We start from the raw sequence: 20,001 nt of genomic DNA on the forward strand, positions 1-20,001 counted from the left end.
CCCACCCCGGGCCGGGGCGACACCGCCGCCGCACTTCCGGTTGGCAGCAGCGGCGGCGGGAGCGGGGCCGGGGGGAGCCGGGCCGGGCCGGGCAGGGCCGCGCCGCGCCGGGATGGCGCTGGACGTGCGGCGCCTGGAGGCGCTGAGCCTGGAGGAGCTCAGCGCGCTGCTGGACGACGAGGAGCAGCTACAGGACATGGCCCGCGAGATGGAAGAGGTGAGGGGCGACCCCGCAGCCCCGCGCCGGGGCCGGGGCCGCGGCCTCCCCTCGGGCCGCCGTCCCCCTCAGCTCGCCGGGGCGCTGCCCGCGGGGCCTCGGGACTCGGTGTCCCGCCGCCTTCATTACCACTCGCTGTTTGGGGGATGTTAATTACCGCTTCCCCCCCGGCGCAGGTGACTCCCTCTTCCCGGCCCTGCTCGGCGGTCAGGGCTCCGCCATGAAGTGGCCGGTAAATGAGGAGCCCGTGCGCTGCGGGAAGCGCTGCCTGCCCCTCTCCCTCCCGGTCTTTTGTTTGCTGGCCCTCGGTAAGGGCGGGGGGGGGTGTGGATGTCTGTGCCCGGCCACTTCTCCCGAGCGCTGGGTGCCAGAGGAGGGGGGCTGAGGGCTCCGGAAAATGCTCGGTTTGTACTAAATTAGGAGACACTGACGGACCGGAGGTGGGATCAGTTTTTCCGTTAATACAGCCCTTGTTCTCTGCCTTGGCCATGATGAAGGATTTTGTCAGGGTGAAGCCGGTCCTATTTGTGGTCTCGATCGCAGCGCAACTTTAATTCAAAACAATATAAAAGAGATTCCTGTCTGCCCGAGTGGGTACGCTGGGCGCAGTGAAGGCTGTCAGGCTTTCTGGTGCTTCGTCTGCCTATTGAAATGTCTTTGTCAAGGTTGGAACTAGATGATCTCTGAGGTCCCTTCCAACCCAAACCGTTCTGTGATTCTATCAGACTCTAAGCTGTGTTTTAGGATCTAGGCTTATTAAAACAAACTAGAAGCCTGTTTTCTTCCTGCTGCTGTGGTTGTCTTTTACTGGTTTTTCTATGTGCCAGTGAACCCTGTGTATTACAGTTCTGCTATCGGACTGTTCTATTGACCACAAATGCTCCTAAAAGACTCTAACTCTGTAGTCAGCTAAGAACAAATAAGGTGAAACCATTTACATGAAAATTTTAAAAGAAAGAAATGTGCTGTACTTCTCTGGGTCTTGTATTTATTTGATTTGGTTTTGTTGTTTTTTAAATTGGAGGACAAAAGCCCCAGGAAAAAAAAAAGGCAATATATTCTTGAGAAAGAAGCTTAGTTTATTAAGTAAAATCAATTACAATTACTTTCTCTCAAACTGAGATTCCTGCCCTTTTGGTACTTCCCAGGAAATTGTTCAAACCAAATTGTCAGAGTATTACAGATGAAGAGGCCCGCTGAAGGTTGAGGCCAAGATAATCAGGTGTCCTAGGGAATTTACTTGCTGCATTATGCAACAATTTGTATTTTGAACTTTGTGTAAATAGATTTATGAGAGAGAGGAACAGGCATAATAGTTTTTCATACGAGCTTATATGTTGAGAACTTGAACTGCTGAAGAAGCAGATATTGCCGTAATAAGAAGAACATGCAAAGATCTTAGAGGCACCATGGTTTACTGCAGGGCAGGAGTACCCTTCTATATCAAAACTAAATATTTGAGGAAAGTCAAGGGGTTATAATGGGCTTAACTTGGTAAATATCTACATGGGTGCAGTATTGCTGGTTTCAGTGTGACCTCTGACAAGGTATGTCAGCTGAAGTCCTGGCTCAGTGGGCTCTTTTTTAATTATTTATTTGTCAATAGACACTTAAGACTGTAGGTCAGAAGTGACTGAAAACCTCATGACCGTAGCAGAAAAAATCCTCTCTCACTGCGGAACTAGACCATATTCTCAATTTGACCCTCTGGTTTTCCTCTTTGGTTGGCAACAGAAGGCTTTTAAATTGTAGAGTAAAGTTCTCCGGGCCTGAGGGAATATTTTGTGGCGTTTGGAAAGTGTGGCTAGGTTTGAAGGTATTCAAGCTGTGTGGAAACAGGGCTATACTCCTGGCTGGTGTAATCCTCTTTTATTGTGTGTGGAGGCTTTTAGTAGAGTCTGTTCAACTAGGAATGCATTTACCCACCTTGGAAGGAATTGGCCATGCTCAAATACTTCTTCCTCTTTCTGGTTTTGCCTCCACTGAATTGTTCGCTGCTTGAGTTTGTGCTACTGGGTCCTGATCTTTCACTGTCAAATATGTGGCAGGAAGAGGGAGAGAGGGAAATCCTGAACATTAAGGAGAAACCACAATGACTTCACTGCTGCCTGTGTAGGTATTCAGTTGTCAGTCCATATGTATCTAGTAGGTAGTAGGGTTATTCCAAAGTCCTTAGATTTGTAATTTCATTGTGGCATGCCAATTAAATCATGATTCCTGAGTCAGTTCTCTGAGGTCATTTGTATTTTCAGTTGGCTAAAGCTGATTATTCCGTAACTGAAAAAACCTTTGTTCTCCTTGTTGCAAGGGAAACCCAGTTCTAAACCCAATGTTTTGTTCACAAAGAGGAGGATGTGGAAAACCACTTGGATTTTTTGCTAATGGCTAAAAATAGGCACCTTCCAGCCTTAAAGGGAATGTATTCCCGTGCAGCATTTGAGCAGGATTTGTATATGTCATTGTGGGGGTGTGTGTATATATATATTTTTGTGTGTGTGCTCAAGCACACATTCATTTTTTGCTGGGGTAATGTGCATATACAGTGTCCTTCACACTGTATCCCCAGGTATGTGAAAATGTGGCATCAAAGAGCTAAGCTGCTGCTTTTTCTGTCTGAAAGGTTGTTTTTGAAGCCTCTGGGCTTTTAGTGCTTGAACAACGAACATCTTGTCTGATAGAGGAAGGAAGCCAATTGTCTGGTGTTCCTAGTCTTTTAACATTGAGGAGTGTGTTGGGGTTTTTTCATAATCCTTTGAGGTTAATCTCTGTAGTACATCTACAAAAACTAGTTTTCTTTTCATCTATTGGAACATCACTTTAGTAAAAGTGCAACTGACCGCTAAGGTTCTACTGCCAAAAATTATTTCCTCTTGAAGACCTTAATTATATGAAATCAAGAAGTGAGAAATGTCTTGCCTTCCTCACATTCCAGGATTTCAGAGTACACTGGCAGGCACAGAAGGGGTTTTTGAGCGTTGCCCTCTTCTCAAAAGCCGATTGAAAAGATCGGGCAGTGCAGAAAGTCCAAGTTAAAACTATGTGAATGCATGCCCAGATTTCTTGGATTCCCACTCCTGTCCTAAAACCACATTGTGCAAGTGGTTATGTTCTTGTTTGCCAAACATGAAATTTAGTTACAAAGTTAGGAATTAGACTTGGTGACAACTATAGATCTGTCTCTTCCAGCTAAGCGTCAAATAAGTAACCTGCCTGTGTCTGATGAGCACAAATTGCAGTTCTGGGTACCTCTTTTATCAGGAGTAAATGTTTAGGAATTGCAACATACCTTTTAACCTTTATTTTATCATTTTAAAGCTAGTACTTAGGTGATCAGAAGACCTAAATTTAACAAATTTAATTACTTTGGAATATGTATTAATATTTATTACTGAACAGATGTTGTTAGAGGGTGCATTATCATTCACCAGTACCTGATGAAAAGCGCTCTTAAATCTTCTGTAAAAGAAGTCCCTATTCTCCTACTCTGCACCTGTCAGCTCCTGTTTCAGGGGTTAATTTGACACTCCAAATGTGCATCGTAATACTTCCACAGTGTGACTGCGTGTTTTATCCCTAATTTACAAGTGTGTGTAAGTGAAAGAGAGAATGTGGGAATGATAAAGGCTAGAGCAAGGCCAGAGAAACCTAAAACTAACGTGGATGTATGCTACGTATAAAACAATTAAAATGGTGCCACATAAAACTTCTTTTCATTTAGAGCTCGTTAAGAGACTTTTTCTTGAAAGCACTGAGAGACTACTCGCCGTGGTGCTTGCCAAAGCAAGCTTATAATTATAGCAACACTTGATGGACTTTGTGGGGAGTTGGGATTTCAGCCGCTCAGATTGTGTCTCGGGAGGCGTCTGGTCTGGAATTGTTCTTCTGGGAACGTGCTTTTGGAGGAACAGGAGTGACGCTTCTCGGAGACGTTTTTCACAAATAACACTTGCTGCAAACCGTTATTTTGGCGTAAATGATAAACAGTAAAAGTGTTGCTAAGCTAGTGCTAGCTTCTGTTTTAATTTTATCCAGCATTTTTCTTCCTTTTTTAAGAGGGATGAAATAAAGCTGCAGTTGATGAAAGTAGCAGAATCTCAATTCCCAAAGCAGTTGCTGCTGCTTGTTCTTGGAAGTGCTTATTAAATAAGTCCTTGAGTAAAATTATTCAAATTATTTTTGTTAAAGAAGCTCACTTTTTAAGCATTTTAAATTTTAAAAGTGCTGCATAAACCATGATTTTTGTCTTTAATAACCTCTGTGTGTCCATGGCTTCATTTTCTTGCAGCATGCACAATTTGGCTTGAGTGGTCTACTCGGTGGTGAGCAATGCTTCTGCCATTAAAATCCTTTTATAAGCAGCTCAGTATTGTTGCCCCATTTGTCCCATTCAGAATTCATAGTGAGAGCTTAGCAGTTAAAGAAAACATAGGCGCTTTTTTTTTTTTAATATTGCCCTGTCTCGTTATGTCTCGTGATTCTGACTGGTATTTCTCATCTGTTTTCAGATTAATGTTTCCTGCCTGTTGAAGTGCTCATGATCTCAATAGTCTTGTTAGAAATTCTGCTAGAGTCTCGCGTACTGTTTGCTTATTTCTTTTAATAACCTTTTTCATTGCACTTCCAGTAGGCAGGTGAACATCTGGTGCAGTAGCAGTTCTCTGCTAACACACATTTTTGTCCCACAAAATACATCTGACAACAAAATAACTTCTATTGGATTTATTCCTTGCTTGGCTATTGTCTTGGGCTTGTGGAAAGCTGTGAATGGATGCTGAAAGCATGCTTTGTGCCACATTGGTAATCTTAATAGACTGGTCATGCTGTACTGTATCTTTGACCCTTGGATGATTTTGCTACTGGGTTTTTTTGTTTTAAATTAGTCAACGTTTTTTGAAAGTTTTTTCTATAGGGCTTTTTAGGCTAATTTCAGTGTTTGCTTTTCTGATTCCTTGAATTGACTTCTAAATGCAGTGGAACAGTTGCAGAAAAGTTTATTACATGGAGCTTAACGCCAGTGCCAGAGATTATTTGTTCTGGTTTGTAAAATTGTGACTCTATTCAAGTTGCATTGCTTTAAGATTATATTTGTCATGAAATAGAATTTACTCATTCCACAGACTTCAAGCTTTTTTCAGTGACACAAAGCATTTAAATGTCCTGAACATGTAGATGGGTCTTCACCAGCTCCTCCTTAACTTTCATTAAACGTCTTTCCTAAGTTTACCCTGTATTTGAGGAACTGGTTCTTCTCATGGTTTTGAGTAATTTGAGTTTCTCATCTCTTCAGCTGTCCATTTTTTAAAGAAATTTGACACAGACTAATACTGGAAGTGAAGACTCGAAGAGTGACACTTGATCATTAAATGTCAATCATGCTTTTCAGTCAACTTCTGTAGAAAAAATACGCACTTCATAGAAGTGCTATAATATGGAAAAAGTTGAGTCATTGTCTTGTGTAATTTCAAGCACTGTACCTTAAAGTGAGATTATGAATACCTTAACTTTTTTCAGTTTTAAACCAAGTATTTTTAAGACTTTTGCTTCAGTTTAGACTGCTTCATAATTGCTAGATATCAGATGCCAAGGACAGGAAAGGATGTCACTCTGCGTTATATGTAGGTAGGTCATAATACTGATTTTTTCCTTAATTTCACAAGTCAGGTACATCACGTCATGCTGATACTTATTCATCTTTACAGATTTGAAATGATTTAAAAGTAAAGTTGTTCAGAAAACCATTGTAGAAAGGCATTTGGTTCCGCCTAGTCCTGTTGAGAGACATTATGATACTTGAGGCAGGAGAGTTATTTAAAAGTAGCGTTTAAAAACACCACAAAAGCCTCATCTGACTTCAGGAAGCTTTTTCTGTTATTCTATCTGTTTACCTGGAGTTCTTCCTTCTCCTCTTTATTATATGTATGATTTCAGTAAAAGGTTCCTTTTCCTGGATTTGATGCTTTTGAAAGGCTTATAGGTTTGTGTCCACTGGCTTTTTTTTCTTTAGAGGAAATGTACGTTTTATTTATCCTGAAGAAGGATCAAAGTTCACTCATAAAACTGGTCTTCCCAGACTGACTGTGCAACTGCTTTGAAATGAGAATGAGCCTTACAAAAGCAGTGAAAATACAATCACCAGATCAAATTGAAGTCGCTTGAAGGAAGTAGTTTGCTCATTAAAATGGTGAAAGAGGAGAGGCATCAGAAACCATGAATCTTTTTGCACGCAATCTTCTTTGGCTGGCAGTTCAGAAGACAGCCAGTTAACTAAACTTGTGGTGATGGCAGGTGATTTGGTAAGAAGCTGAATGCCAGTAATTAAGCTGTTAAATCGTGTGTATTTTAGTTCCCTTCATAATTGTTAGAAAAAATGTAAAACAGGGAGACTTAGGCTTTCTGAAGGAAACAGTCTTAACAGCATTGGATCATATGAGAAGAAACAAATGGAAGCAACTGGTTTAAATTATTTTGCATCGAATTCAAAAGTGAGAAGAGAAGATTTTCTTTTGATTCTTGGAAAGTATTCAAGTTGAACACAAGCATAGGGCTGGAAGCTTGTTTAGGCTTGATGTGAGAATCTCGAGAAGACAAAACAGTATCGCAAGTACAGTTTCTCCAATTTTCACAATTTGGAATAGAAGTTTATTTTGATTGATGTGGAATTTAGAACTCAGCATTATCCTTAACTTGATTTTTTTAAAAATGGTTTAGCAAGAACAGGGTGAAAAAGAGTAAAACTTTGGTAGTTGAAGAGCAATATCTGGGGACAAAGATGTGTTTAAGTAACATTGAGCCAATTTCGAATTTAGCAGATTAAAGTAGTGCATAAATATTTCAAAAGGATGTAATTGCTTTCAAAGACACTGTTGCTACGCTTGGAAAATATTTTTTTCCGATGCACCCAGTCGTGTGCTTAGACTGCCAAGAACACCTGAATTCCAATCCTGCCCTTTTCTGGGCATTTTAAATAGCACATTTGGGTTTCCTCTTTTCCTGTTTCTGAGGTGTGGCTCTCCTGTTTCACCCATGAGTGTGAAAGGAAGAAAGCACTGTACTCTTCGTGTTTGCACTCGATTCAGTGCAACTGTCCGTAAATAAGATCTGTTATAGCTAAACAGGGATGATGTGGGCTAGAAGGGGCATATTAATATAGGAGGTCACAAAAAACGTACCAAACATTTTGTTAATTTTGAAGGCAGCTTAATAGAATCAGTCTGTTGTGGTATGGGAAAACTGTCCTACTTGTTGATTCAGACTGAAAATCTGAAATCAGATCTCTTGAGTGGTTGGGTTTTAGTTTTTTCTTTCTTTCCTTTTGATGTCTGAATATTTTAATGAATCTAATGTGACAAGCAGGGCAAACTTCCCCAAACACTCAGCTTTCCCAAAGCTGATGAAGACACTCTTGATAAAATTGTGTGCATGTGTATATGAGCAAACTTGGAATCTTGCTGAATCTTGGTTTTCTGAGAACTGTCATTTGTTCTTTAGGAACAATGTCTTCGGGCTAGGATATGTTAAACAGAAGGATTAAACTGAAAAACTAGCTTTTGGTATTAATCCAGGATTGCTTTAACATAGTTGGGGAAGAATATTCTGGAGAAGGCACTGTAATGATGCAGTCCTAGGTTTTTGCGTTTTAATAAGATAAAGCATAATGTTTCTCTGCAGTCTTGTTGTGTGTTACTGCTGGGATTCAAAGATTATTTCATTTTTTTTAAGAGCAACTGTTGGTTTATGTGTTAATGTTCACCATGGGGGAATGGCAAGGGTTGTGTGTAGGGTGGGAAGGAAGAAGCATCTACATTAAATAATGAGTAAAAGTTCGTACAAAACACCTTCAGGTAGCAGGACACGAACGTAAAAATCGGATCTCACAAAGCTGTGGCAGCCAACAGGTCAGACCTCACATAAATTTGTGACAAGAATTAGAAGACACTTGGGTGACATAAACTGCACTCTTCTGCCGCTTAGCAGAAGTGCCCAAACGAGCACCCAAGGGCTGGTTTCTATGCAGTAACCACTGTTGTGCCACCAAAACCTGCCTCTTCCAGGCAGTTCAGCGCAGCAGGAACCCGGTTCCTGTTCTGAGCAGGCAAAAGCCGTTCAGCCTGCAGGAGCATTCACGGGCACCTCTGCCCCCACTCAAAGCAGAGGGATTCTTCAAGTCCTTTCCCACAACACAAACTCTGAGTAATTATCCTTTCCAGCTTGGAGAAGAAAACTGTTTAATGAGCTCTCTGTCGCACGTGGAAAAAAATGTGCAGGAAAGTGACTTCAGGTCAGTATTAATTCCCGTTCAGAAAGTGGTTCGTTCACGGGTGCTCCTAGCTCAGGGCAATTCCTCCGAAGGTCTTTCCCCCACGAACTTCAACAGTCCGTTGTCAGTTTAGATGATTTCAACATGCTGTTTGTGGCATAGACCTTCTTATTCCTTCTAGATGATGTGCTAGTAAAATAGTATATTAGTAGAGCAGTAAAAATCCAGTTTGTGAGAAAGGATTTTGTGTAGCAGAAAAAAGAGATCATGGGAAGAGAGTGCAATAGCTGCAGCGGACCATACCCACCAAAACAGTAGACATTCCCACTGTTCGTAAAAAGTCCAAAAGTACTCTTATTAGTTGCAGGTCCAATACCATAGTACTAATTTTTACAGAGAGCTTAATTTGTTGTTTATTTAGAAGTTGTGAATTTGTCATATTGCCTAAATAACCGTTAGTCTTGCTTAATATTTTCACTGTCATTTCACGCACCTTTTTTTTTTTTCCCCCAGGCCCAAAATGTTCAACATAGCAAGGATATGACTCTCGCCAGCAACCGCAGTCTGGCAGAAGGCAATCTTTTGTACCAGCCAAAGTTGGAGTCTTTGAAATCAAATTTGACCGAAAAATATCAAGAGCTGCAAGTTCTTTTTGAAGCATACCAGATAAAGAAAACAAAACTAGGTAACGTTTTCTGTTGACAGTTACGATTTGCTGTTTTCTAAGTGAATGTAAATGCGTGTGTTTTGGGTTTTGGTGTCTCATTTTTAGCTGCGTGAATTAGGGTGCAAAATGAAATGTCACTCTCGTGTAGTTCTGAAATAGATCATGCTTCTAATAATTTATGAAGTATCTGTTACACCTAGTAACAAATACTGTGGATTCTTTCTGTTACTGTGTGGTTACCTACCTATTGTTGACCTACTGTTCTCTAAATGATCAGATTTGTTTATCTTACTAAAAAGCAAAACATAATTTGAATTTTCAGTGATTGATCATAAATCAAACGGAATATTGCATTTAACTTTCTCATTTCATACTGAACTATGAAGTATTGTACATCTGATACTGCACTTGAAGTGCTTTGTCCTTCAATATTATAAGTACATCATTGTAATTAATTTTCAGCTTTTAGCACTCTGACAATATTCCTAAACTACTTACTGTATTTTCTTACTCTAGAACAATGGAGTATGCTAGTTGTACGTATGTGCCTTAGAAATGTTTATGCTTGCTGAGGCTGTTAGGAGTCACTTAGAGCCGGCTGTCATTTACTGTTCTTTTTGTGCCATTACAGACAGACAATCCAGTAATGCTTCACTGGAGACACTGCTAGCGCTGCTTCAGACAGAGGGGGCTAAGATCGAGGAAGACACAGAGGTAATGACAGTACACTTCAATTCTCCCACTTATACCCATTACCAAAGACTTTCAGTGTACATAGCTGCAGAGTTGTGTTGAACGTGTAATAGACTAAAGGGACTTTTTTTAAGAGTATGGTCTGGTCTCTGCTTTGAATTTCAATGAACAGTCATTTGGTTTCAGCAAGAATTTTTTTTTATCTGAGTCATTTTTTACTCTTAACATCTTTGAAGTTTAAGAGAGAAAACACTCCTTTTCAGAAAAGAAAGCCAAACCCTCTTAGTTCCTTGGCATTGCCTTCATACTCATAGCATATAAATATGGAATATTTTTTAATGGAGTTTGCCTGGTATATGTATTAATCCATTACAATTGTAAATTAGTAACCTAATGAACAACTGTGCCTGGACTGTTTTTTCTCCAGCATTTCTGGTGAAATATTACATTATGATTTCAGCATGTCTGTTTAGATGCCAGTGGTCACCACTCGCTGTGATACAAGTGCCTGAAGGGTGGTCTGTCTTCAAAATAATGGAAGCGTTTGGTTTTGTTTGCCGATTTGCCCATAGGGCATTCTCTATAACTACATAGCATGGTAGCATCAGGGAAAAAAATCTGCTTATTGGCCCTGAGTTGTGATCCCAAAAAGACATTCCCAGGACAAGTTAAATTTTGTGATTATATGTATGGTCACCTCTCTTAATTATTAAATGTAATTTACCCAAAGCCACAAGTAAGCATGAGTATTAAGCCTGGTTTAGCAATAATCTGCCTCTCCGTACTGAGGCTTGCGGAGTTCTCAGTATTTCTGTTGGCATCGCAAGGAGTAGTGAGCTGTAATTCAGCTTAGCTGGCAACCTGGAAAGCTGTTGAACTTGAGTCATTCCTGTCTCTTGACGATCAGGGGAATGTTCAGAGCTAGATTCAGCTGTTCTTACTGCTGTTGCTTCAGTGCAAATTTAAGCAAAAATTATATTTAACTCCCAATGATTCTGAGTAATAACTAATTCAAAATTCTGCTCAGAATTCTTAATATGCTAGTCATCTTCCATATGCAAGCTGGAAAATCACAGGCAAAGTTACGCTATTTTTAGGATATAAGCCATTTAGATTCTCTTGCAGTATGCTGTTTTCTAAGAGATTGTTCCATATTTGACAGAACATGGCAGAAAAATTTCTTGATGGTGAAATACCACTGGATTCCTTCATTGATGAGTACCAGAGCAAGCGTAAACTGGCTCACCTGCGACGTGTAAAAATTGAGAAGCTCCAAGAAATGGTGCTGAAGGGACAGAGACTTCCACAGGTTCAGCCACAAGCTCAGCTGAGAGCACCCGAGACAACACCAGCACCTCAAGATTCCTATACTTCGGATGCAAACACTCCTCCTTCAGTTGTGCCCCGACGAATACCACCCCCTCCACCTTCTTCAGTCCCAGCAGGATGCTTTCCTACTCCGTTTACTACAGCCATGAGTTCAGGACCAGCTCTTTCTTATCCAGGTGCTCCGTATCCTCCTCTCCCCCCTCGACCAGGAGTTCAGCCTGCAAGTCAAATGCCACAGCCAGGATACCCATCTCAGTTCGTACCGCAGTATCCTCCAGCTCTTCCCCAAAGACCACCTCGCCTTCCACCACATCCTGGCTTTATCCTCCAGTGAATATTTTGGTGCGCCTAACTTATGTATTGGTGCTTATATTTCCTTTTTATCCCCATCAGAGACTTAATGTAGGCAATGGAAAGCCTCTGGTTTTTGCACAATGGAGTACAAAATCTGAGCTGCGGCACAGAGGTTTGCAATTGTGTTTGGTAAATGTGATTATTTTTGTTTTCAAATATCAGTGACAACAAAGTTTTTTAGGAAGGTGATAGGGTCTAAATTTTGTAAATCCATCAAATTGTGAAACAATGTACAGTGGATTTCCTGACATTACAGATCGAATCATGCTCTGAATTCTTTAGTGATGGTAAATCAGCATCCTCTTCTGTTCTGATGTATTCCCATCGCAGCTGGATGTATGTGGGGCAAACTGGGAGCTATTTGTCTCTCTAAAGAATTCTCTATCAGTGCCAGTGTTTGGAGAGTAACAACCATGTCTGGATACTGGGCAAAGAGTTGCAATCGACCACATCAGCATCCTTTGCAGTGCGCCCAGACAACAGCATTTGTGGCCAGGTGCACAATGTTTTCAGAGCTCGCTGAGCTGAAACTCTTGTCAGAAATTGTTCTATGGTTTTTAGACAGTAAAAGTTACAAGAGTTTCATTTTTACATTTCAGTTGTTACCTTAGACTTTTCATAATAAAAGTACGTGCTCCTCCCACTCCTAAATAGCTTGATATTCTGAAAGTCCTGGTCTCTTGAAATTAAACTAAACTGTTTGTAGAGCCAGTTTAGAGTTTTATAGAAACTTTACCAGGCATTTTTATTTACTTGCCTATTAAGGCTCTTCCTTCCCCCCCCCCCCTACTTGGATACAGAAGTGATTTTTAGGGTTTTTTTACACAGGTGCTTAGCTTTTGATATCATGTGATTCCAGGAATCTAGGCAGGGTCTTTTCTTAATCAAATACTGGGTTTTCACATCATGTAATTGCCCAGTTGAAGCTCCACAATTTCATTTTATCCCTCAAACTCAGTCTCTTGCTTGGCAGAACTATTTTTAACTTTCCTATTTCCTTTAGTTTTGCAGTTTTTCGCATGCATATCTATCTGGAATTTGCAGGTAACATTTCTCTGCAAGCAGGCAAAACAGAAAAACTTTCTGAACTCCATGGTGGCTGTTTGCATCTTACATAATCTGTTCTTATGCCGCTGGAGGGGGAGGCTGTTTAGGGGAGCTCAGATTTTATTCTCAGTGTGACTCCTGAAGCCTAAGGTGCAGACACATGCTGGTATTTTAATCCAGCATTGGGGGAGGCAAATCTTAACACTTGTTGCTTGCACAGAATGTGTCCGTAAATTCATTATCAATTTCTCACATCCACAAAGAACTTTCAATTAATTCATGGCAATTTAAGAAACTCAAAGTCCAGAATCTGTCATAGCCCCTGCATTATTTCAAAACACTTTCATGTCACTGTCCTGGAATGCACTACGTTGTTTAGAAGTCTGTACTACAAACAGCGTCAGTCACGACAGAGTATCTTTTTTCTCTTTGCGTAAGGCCCTTGACTGTCCCTTTATCATTTCCTCTGGAGTGTGGTGGTTGCTAGCAAATACTAATCCGAAATTAAGCTCATAACAGGAAGCTCTCTAATCTGAAAATATGATTATTTGGCTTGTTTTGCCTTCTGAAGACAGAGGGCAGAAGGTTGGTCAGTGTTACTGGCATCTGAACCAATTCCCCAGTGTAAGTCCGGAAAGTTTCTATAGATGGGGGATTTTGTGAAGCAATGTGCATTGGATTTGTTTGCAAAGTGTGTTTTTTCTGTAATCTAGTGATGGTACAGGATGTGTTTGGTTTTTTTTTAAATAGTGTAATATCTTTTCTTGGTATTATTTTCTCACTGAAGCTTCGTATAAGCATGGTTAATTATCACTTCTTTCAGAGTAATTTTGCTGTGCTATTAGTGCTGGTATTTGGATGGCAACTGTTGTACCTGAATGCTAAACATAAGTCTGCTGTAGAAACAATTTGTGTCCTGGAAAGAATTAGAGTGGGTGGGGGCTACCAGGGTGGTGACTGAGTACAGAAATTGGTACTTTGAGCCTGCTACACAAAAACTCTAAAACATTCTCAAATTAGTTTTGCTAACATTTAATAAAAACAACCAGGTATATTTTACACTTATCAAGTGCCAACTTTTTTTCCGAGGGTTGAAAATCCTCAGAAGTGATGGAGGTGATAGATAAGTGTATTGTGAATTTGCACTGCATTTTATGTATCTAACTTTATTGGTATTAGTAGTCCAAAAATATTTTTACTACTTGTTAAATTTTCTGTCTTTTGGTAACTTTTGTGATAACATGACCTTTCAGGGATACTTTATCTAGAAACAAACTCTTGTGCAAACTAAATACAGACAAAGCTAATGCAATTTCTCTGTCTGAAAGCAAAACAATGCATTATTGCATATGCATGTGGCTGATGTGCCTTAGGATCACTACTTGTGATTGTAATACTAGGATATTAGCATTTTTATCATTTGAATGGCCATTGCTTGACTCTAATTTAAGGGCTCTTCAAGAGCACTTTTCTTCTACAAAAAACACCCTTATACGTCAGAAAAAACAAAGGCCGTATCTGCTATTTGTAAGCTTCTAGTTGCCTTCACTGATGGCTAAGTTTGAACTGAGATAATGTAACTAATGTGATGTTTCAGTTATAGCAATCCCATAACTGAAATCCAGCTGCTCATGGAAAACATTTTGCCATTAATTTTGTGTGTGTGTGCGCACAAACTGTGAATATGTACTTGACTGCTGGTAATGTTTAAGGGTAAAGGAGAAGGATGACTGTGGAAAGCTGTTTAAATCCTTTCAGAAACAACCATTACAAAACACTAACCTGGATGAGTCGAGCAAGAGATGTGTCAGTGCTTTCGACCTGTTGCCCTTCAACAGCTTCTCCTGTTCTGTTACAGCTAATAAAGAAATTCTGCTATGGCTAGGATGTTTAAAATCATACTAATTTGCACTGTTTATGAGATAGTGAGATTAAAATGCCATAGGCAAGCTGAGACTTGAGAGGGGGTGGCTCAGTATGCTTGCCAAAATATATATATTATTATGTTGTCTTGAGGATTTCTATTGTCTGCTGCAAATAGCATATACTTCCCCAAAGCAATTGGAGTGGAGAAAAATCTTTTAAATACAATGTGTAACACGGCTTTAGAGTGTTGGTAGCATTGCAAATGCTCTCTTTGGATGGCATTACTTCTGCCAGTCTGTTGTATGCAGATTTGTAAGTTATGACTAATTCAATTGTGTGTGGTTAGGTTGTTTGATGATCAGCATTGGATGGTTCTAACTCAAGGATGAGTTTTCACTGCACTTCAGTGCTGTCTCCTAGAGGAAGCGCAGTCAGTTGTTCTAGCACAGCTGATCCACGCAGGTCACCTTTGTACTGGTGACTGGAGGGACTATATAGAAAATAAGCTGTCATGTGCTGCCAGGAGGCAGAGCCCTGGGCACAGTCCGGTCATGTTACGTTTTGTGCCCCAACTTCCACAACCTCAGTTTCGACCTCTTTTGGGACTTCTCTGCCTTCTCAAACTGGAATAATGACTTAGATACAGAGCTCAAATCGACAATTCCTTCAGCCTGAAAATAGAGCTGCTCGGCAAACATTGAGTTCAGAGGAGGTAAGAGTTGTCCTGCACCTAAACAGTTCCTCTGTGTGATCCTGGACAGTCTCATAAAGGGGCAATTTTATATGCCTAGCAAGTTGTGAAACGTACAGTGGATTTGTTTGCATAATAAGTTTTTCTGTAATCTACTGTGGTCTGATTTTAAATAAAATAGCATATCTCTCTTGGTGTCGTGTTCCTGTTGTGGCTTCATTTAATTGCGGTGGAGTTACGTCAATGTTTTTCAGTACTAACGGTGGGTTTTATGTAACAACAGTTGTAGGTGAATGTAGAATGTAAATTTGCAAGAAAATAACTCTTAATTATTCATAGTAAATCTGTTGGTCATGTGGAGACCAGTGACAAGTGCTGTTCCTCAGAACAACCTGGACTAGTGGAGGGTGTCCCTGCCCATGGCACGGGGGTGGGACTAGATGGGCTTTGAGGTCCCTTCTAACCCAAACCATTCTATGTTTTTAGTGACTGGATATAGCGAGTCCATTTTGTGTGTAGCTGGTACAGGATAGGTACGCTCGGAGTAGATTCTGCATGTTGGAATCATGGCAACAAGGTAGGTGGGCTGTCTTGCCAGGTAGAATCCCTTTGCTTTTGCTTTTAGTTTCCTACAATTAGCTGGAATAGTGTTTAGTGGTTAGAATCTTCACCTGGAAAAGCTGAAGAAAGGGGGAAAGTCACTTCTGTTTGTTAATAGAGGAAAAACTTAGATTTCAGCCAAGTCAGGTTAGGAGAAATGAATCAACCAAAGTTATTTAGGAATGTGAGTCAGAGGGCAGAAAAGACCTGATGTAATTTTCTGTAATATCTGTTACTTTAACAGCAATGTGAAATACAAGTCCTACTGCAGAATAACTGATAATACATGGAAGAAAAGCCCTTTTTTAATTGTTTCCTGATGCGTTCCATTTGTGGTGGCTACAGAGATTTGATAATCTGCTGATGCAGAAGTAGGAAACTACAGATAAGGAAAACTTGCGGTGCTGACTCAGTGCAGGTGGGCGAGGGAAGGGGCTGGTGTTATGTAAAAGCTGCAGTTCTTCAACTCGGCTCTTCCAAGAATTTGCAGTGACGCCCGTGTTGTGCAGCTTGAAGAAGGTGCACGCAAAGCTTCAAGAAGTGCCTGGTCCAAAACTGGGGTTCGGGTGGCCCTTCCCCTGGGTCCAAGAGAGCGTTGCGGGTGGGATTGTTCCCCGTGCAAAGGAGGGGTAACCCAGGAGAATCAGACCTTGCCAGGCAAGGGACTTGCGTGGCAGTTGTGTAATGGCTGACAAAGAGCAGCGAAGTTACACAAAGAGGCAAGTGGCATGTCAGTGATGCGCTGGCAGTATTTCATGTGGTCTTGACTTGTCCCTTCTCTTTGGCAGCTGGCTTCAGAGGCCGTGCAAGCCTACACAGATCCTTCAGTAGCACTTGTTCTGGAATTTGAGTCCTCTTCTGGCTGTATAGTAATCAACGCTGGTACAAGTCTCTTACAGATACGTCTGCTCACCTCCCTGACGCTTTGTCACTAGACACAAGACACGTGTTGCTTTGAGTTCCATCGAGAGATTTTTGTCTCAACTGAAGTTTTAGAGAAACCTCTGGTGCCCCAGCGGGCACCTTGTCGCTAAAGCAGGCTGTCATGGGCTCTCAGCCTCACCTCGAGCCAAATCTCTGGTTTTCTCCCTACCTGCAGGACAAGTCGCAGACCGCTGAGGCTGGAGGACTTGCTGATGCATACCCTGAACCCTGGATCCTGCTGTAAGCCAACAGTTATCTTTTAGTACTACTCATTATCTCCAGCCTGTTCAAGGGTGCTTTTTCCGCACTCTTGTAGATGATGAGTAGGAATTATTTTTTCCTTCCAAGCTAAAACTGTTTCCTTCCACCACACAAGCTAGTTCCCACACATGCCCTTAAAGTTGCACTTTATTCTAGCAACCACTGCTGGGGATGGACTAATTTCTGAGACATTAAGTAGTCTTGAAAGAAGCTGGCTGCATCCTGTAGAGGATGGGAGGTCACAAAGTGGCTGCAGTTCTCAGCACTGGAACGAGACCACCTGGTTGAGGAGAAAAATGCTGATTCTGGAGAAATGTGGAAATACAATAATGTCCTTTGGGTCGGGGTGTGCATGCTAGTTGTCTCCTGCTACCAGGTGTGATATGGTTTGTAAGGGGAATACATACCATCTTTGTATTTTTCCGTTTTGATTTAAACTTGCACACCTACAAGGCATTTATTAAAAGACTGTATTAGCTGGTATTTCTGTATTTCTCAAGTCATTTTTCTGATTGGGCCATTCAGGAAAATGTCACTAAAACTAAGCATACTTTTACAGAAGCTTTTTTTTAACCTGCCTTCCTCGAGCGCGTACCAGCAGTGTTTTCTGTTCCCGTGCTTGATTTCGATGGACTTTTTCTTCCCCCGATGAGACAGTTGTGTTTTGTAAACTTTGCTCTCTATAGCAATGCCGGTGCTGAACTTCAGCTGCTTTCTGTACTCCTCTCCAAATTTATTTGTGGTTCCCGGAGCTTTGGCTGCTGAGGGAGCCAAAGGCTGGGGAAAGGAGGGCTTTGATAGCAGGCTGTTTGAAAGCTGCTGCAAGAGAAATAAATTGTGCTGTACTAACCTCGGTGGAAGGGAGCAGAATGTAATATTTCACAACTTTCGCTCGGTTATTTTTTTCCATTGCTTTCGGTACAGGTATTGAGTAAAATTTGTTCTCAGTAGCACATCAAGTTAAACAAACATCTTCCTCTCTCCACAGATACAATAATGGTACTTAAAAGTCATTAGCTAATTGAATCCTGTACAGCAGGATGTCTTGATGGAGTCTCAGAATAAATCTTTGCATACAGTTTGCAGTTGTGATTCCCCCCCCCCCCCAAAAAAAAAGTATAGGAGTTAAGAAAAATCTTAGACTGGACAATAAGCTTAATTTTTGTATAAAAATTACTTTAGTACATAGGTTATACTTTAAGTGGCTTTTGGAGTGTGGTTTTATTTTTTTTTTTTTTTTTTTTTTTTGAGACTTTGTACATGCTGGCCTGGGTTGTTGTACGCATAGGCTCTGTGAGTATCCAGTAAATCACAGTGAACCAGCAGTGGTGTTAGACAAGTTACAGTTACCCATAGCATCAGTCTTAAAGCCACATTTTACTTTAGTTTTGAATTCTTTAAATATAGCTGTGGCTAGACTTAGGGTAGTGAGATTTAAAAGTTAGCATTCTTGATTAATCAGTATTTCCATTATGAAATGTAATGTTGTGAGCCGTTAGGATGACGTCAGTCTCCCAGCAAATATATCTTTATCACCGTCTATAAATAGACTGCGAGCTACTGCGGAAAGCACTCCCTCGTCACAAGAGGAAAGGTTTCTGAAACGAAACGAAACTCAGAAGTACGGAGCTGGCCACGGTCGCTGCTGTGTCTTGCTAGATGGTGTCACTCGCTGTGGCAGCAGTCACCGAGGGACACGGCCGGGTGAGCCTCTCCCAGCTCTCCTCCACCACTGCCGTAGGTGAGGCTCACCGTAGCTTCGTGGGAAGGCTGAGAAGGATGTAAATCTTTGGGTTGGAGATGCTCTCGGTGTAATTTGCAGCATTAGACCAGCTGCTTGCCTTGCCCAGTAACACCAGTATCAACGCCAAAGGCTTTTAATGTGGGACGCACTTTGTGCGTACAATTGGTTGGGAAACGGGAACTGTCACTTGCTACGCTGCCCATAGTAGTTGCTCATAAACCTGTAAAAGCTGTTTGGTGATGTGCAACCTTGGAACTCTTAAACCATCATGAGACTGCTATGTAGCTAAAATAAATAATAAAATACCTTATAACTGTGTTTTCTTGCAATACAGCAACTTATAATTCTAGTTAACTGCCTTATAGCCTATTGTTAATCATGTGTTTTACTGTAGTTTGTATGAAATATGATTGTAATCATTTGGGGGGTTTGTCACAAGGAATTGGCTGAAAATGTTGATTGTAGCGGGGGCTTGGTTTTTGGTTTGGTTTTTTTTTTTCCAAAAGGACCCTCACAAATCTCCACTTCAACACCAGGGCGCTGTGCTCCCCCTGTCACAGGCATTCTTGCTGAGCTCCAACTGCTTCACTCTTACCCTCTCACGGGTGCATCTAACTTGCACTGAGCAGTGCAGCGACACCTGGCCCCGCAGCTGTTCCCAGTTAATCCCAGTTTAAACAAAATCAGCATGTCTTGCAGGCGTGTGCCAATGTCCCAATGAGCAGCTGCGAGGCTGCAGGTAACGGCTGCCCTGGCTGGAAGCTGGCAGGCACCATTGATCCTGCACCCACGCTGCTGTGGCTGCATTGCTTTTTATTTATTTAAGCTACTTACTTATATTCGAGAGCCCTGTGGTGATCATATGCCACAGAAATTAATGTGCTACTCTGCTTTGGGGAGCTGCTGGGCCTGAGGGGGGGGGCTGGTCTTGCCTTAGCCCTACAGCCATATCCACAGAAACAACTACATAAATACAGACCTATATACATGCATATACACGAATATATATATGTGTGTGTGTGTGTGTCTAAATATATTAAAAAAATATGCAAACATGCATATATATGTAAAAAAAAAAAAAAATCCATACATATAATAGGCACACAGCTAGCTATAGCTACACATATACCTAGATACATATAGAGCTGCTTTATAGCTATGTCTGTATCTACAGCAATATGTATGTGTAGCTATAGATATCCATGTAGAGAACTAGGTAGGTGTGGCTAAACAAATATATATCCATATGTAGCTACACAGAGGAAAAAAGAACAATACATAGTTTGCTAGACAGCTGTATCTATATAGCTAGGTAGCTGTAGAGCGCTATATATATTTGTGTGTAGCTCTG

General features: G+C 41.1%; 1 protein-coding gene across 2 annotated transcripts; it reads left to right on the forward strand.

The window, feature by feature from the left end:
- VPS37B (VPS37B subunit of ESCRT-I) lies at nucleotides 1-15,316 on the forward strand. 2 transcript variants are annotated; one of them, XM_054844500.1, is made up of 4 exons: nucleotides 1-217; nucleotides 8,988-9,159; nucleotides 9,773-9,855; nucleotides 10,997-15,316. In XM_054844500.1, the coding sequence occupies exons 1-4, from the start codon at nucleotides 113-115 to the stop codon at nucleotides 11,495-11,497; spliced, it is 861 nt and encodes a 286-aa protein (XP_054700475.1). In that variant the 5' UTR covers nucleotides 1-112; the 3' UTR covers nucleotides 11,498-15,316. The 2 variants fall into 2 exon arrangements, with proteins under 2 accessions (XP_054700475.1, XP_054700476.1); XM_054844501.1 differs by lacking the exon at nucleotides 1-217 and adding an exon at nucleotides 8,002-8,495.
- The last annotated feature ends 4,685 nt before the right edge of the window (nucleotides 15,317-20,001 follow it).

The sequence above is a fragment of the Grus americana genome, chromosome 16 (genome assembly GCF_028858705.1).
Source record: "Grus americana isolate bGruAme1 chromosome 16, bGruAme1.mat, whole genome shotgun sequence".
Taxonomy (NCBI): domain Eukaryota; kingdom Metazoa; phylum Chordata; class Aves; order Gruiformes; family Gruidae; genus Grus; species Grus americana.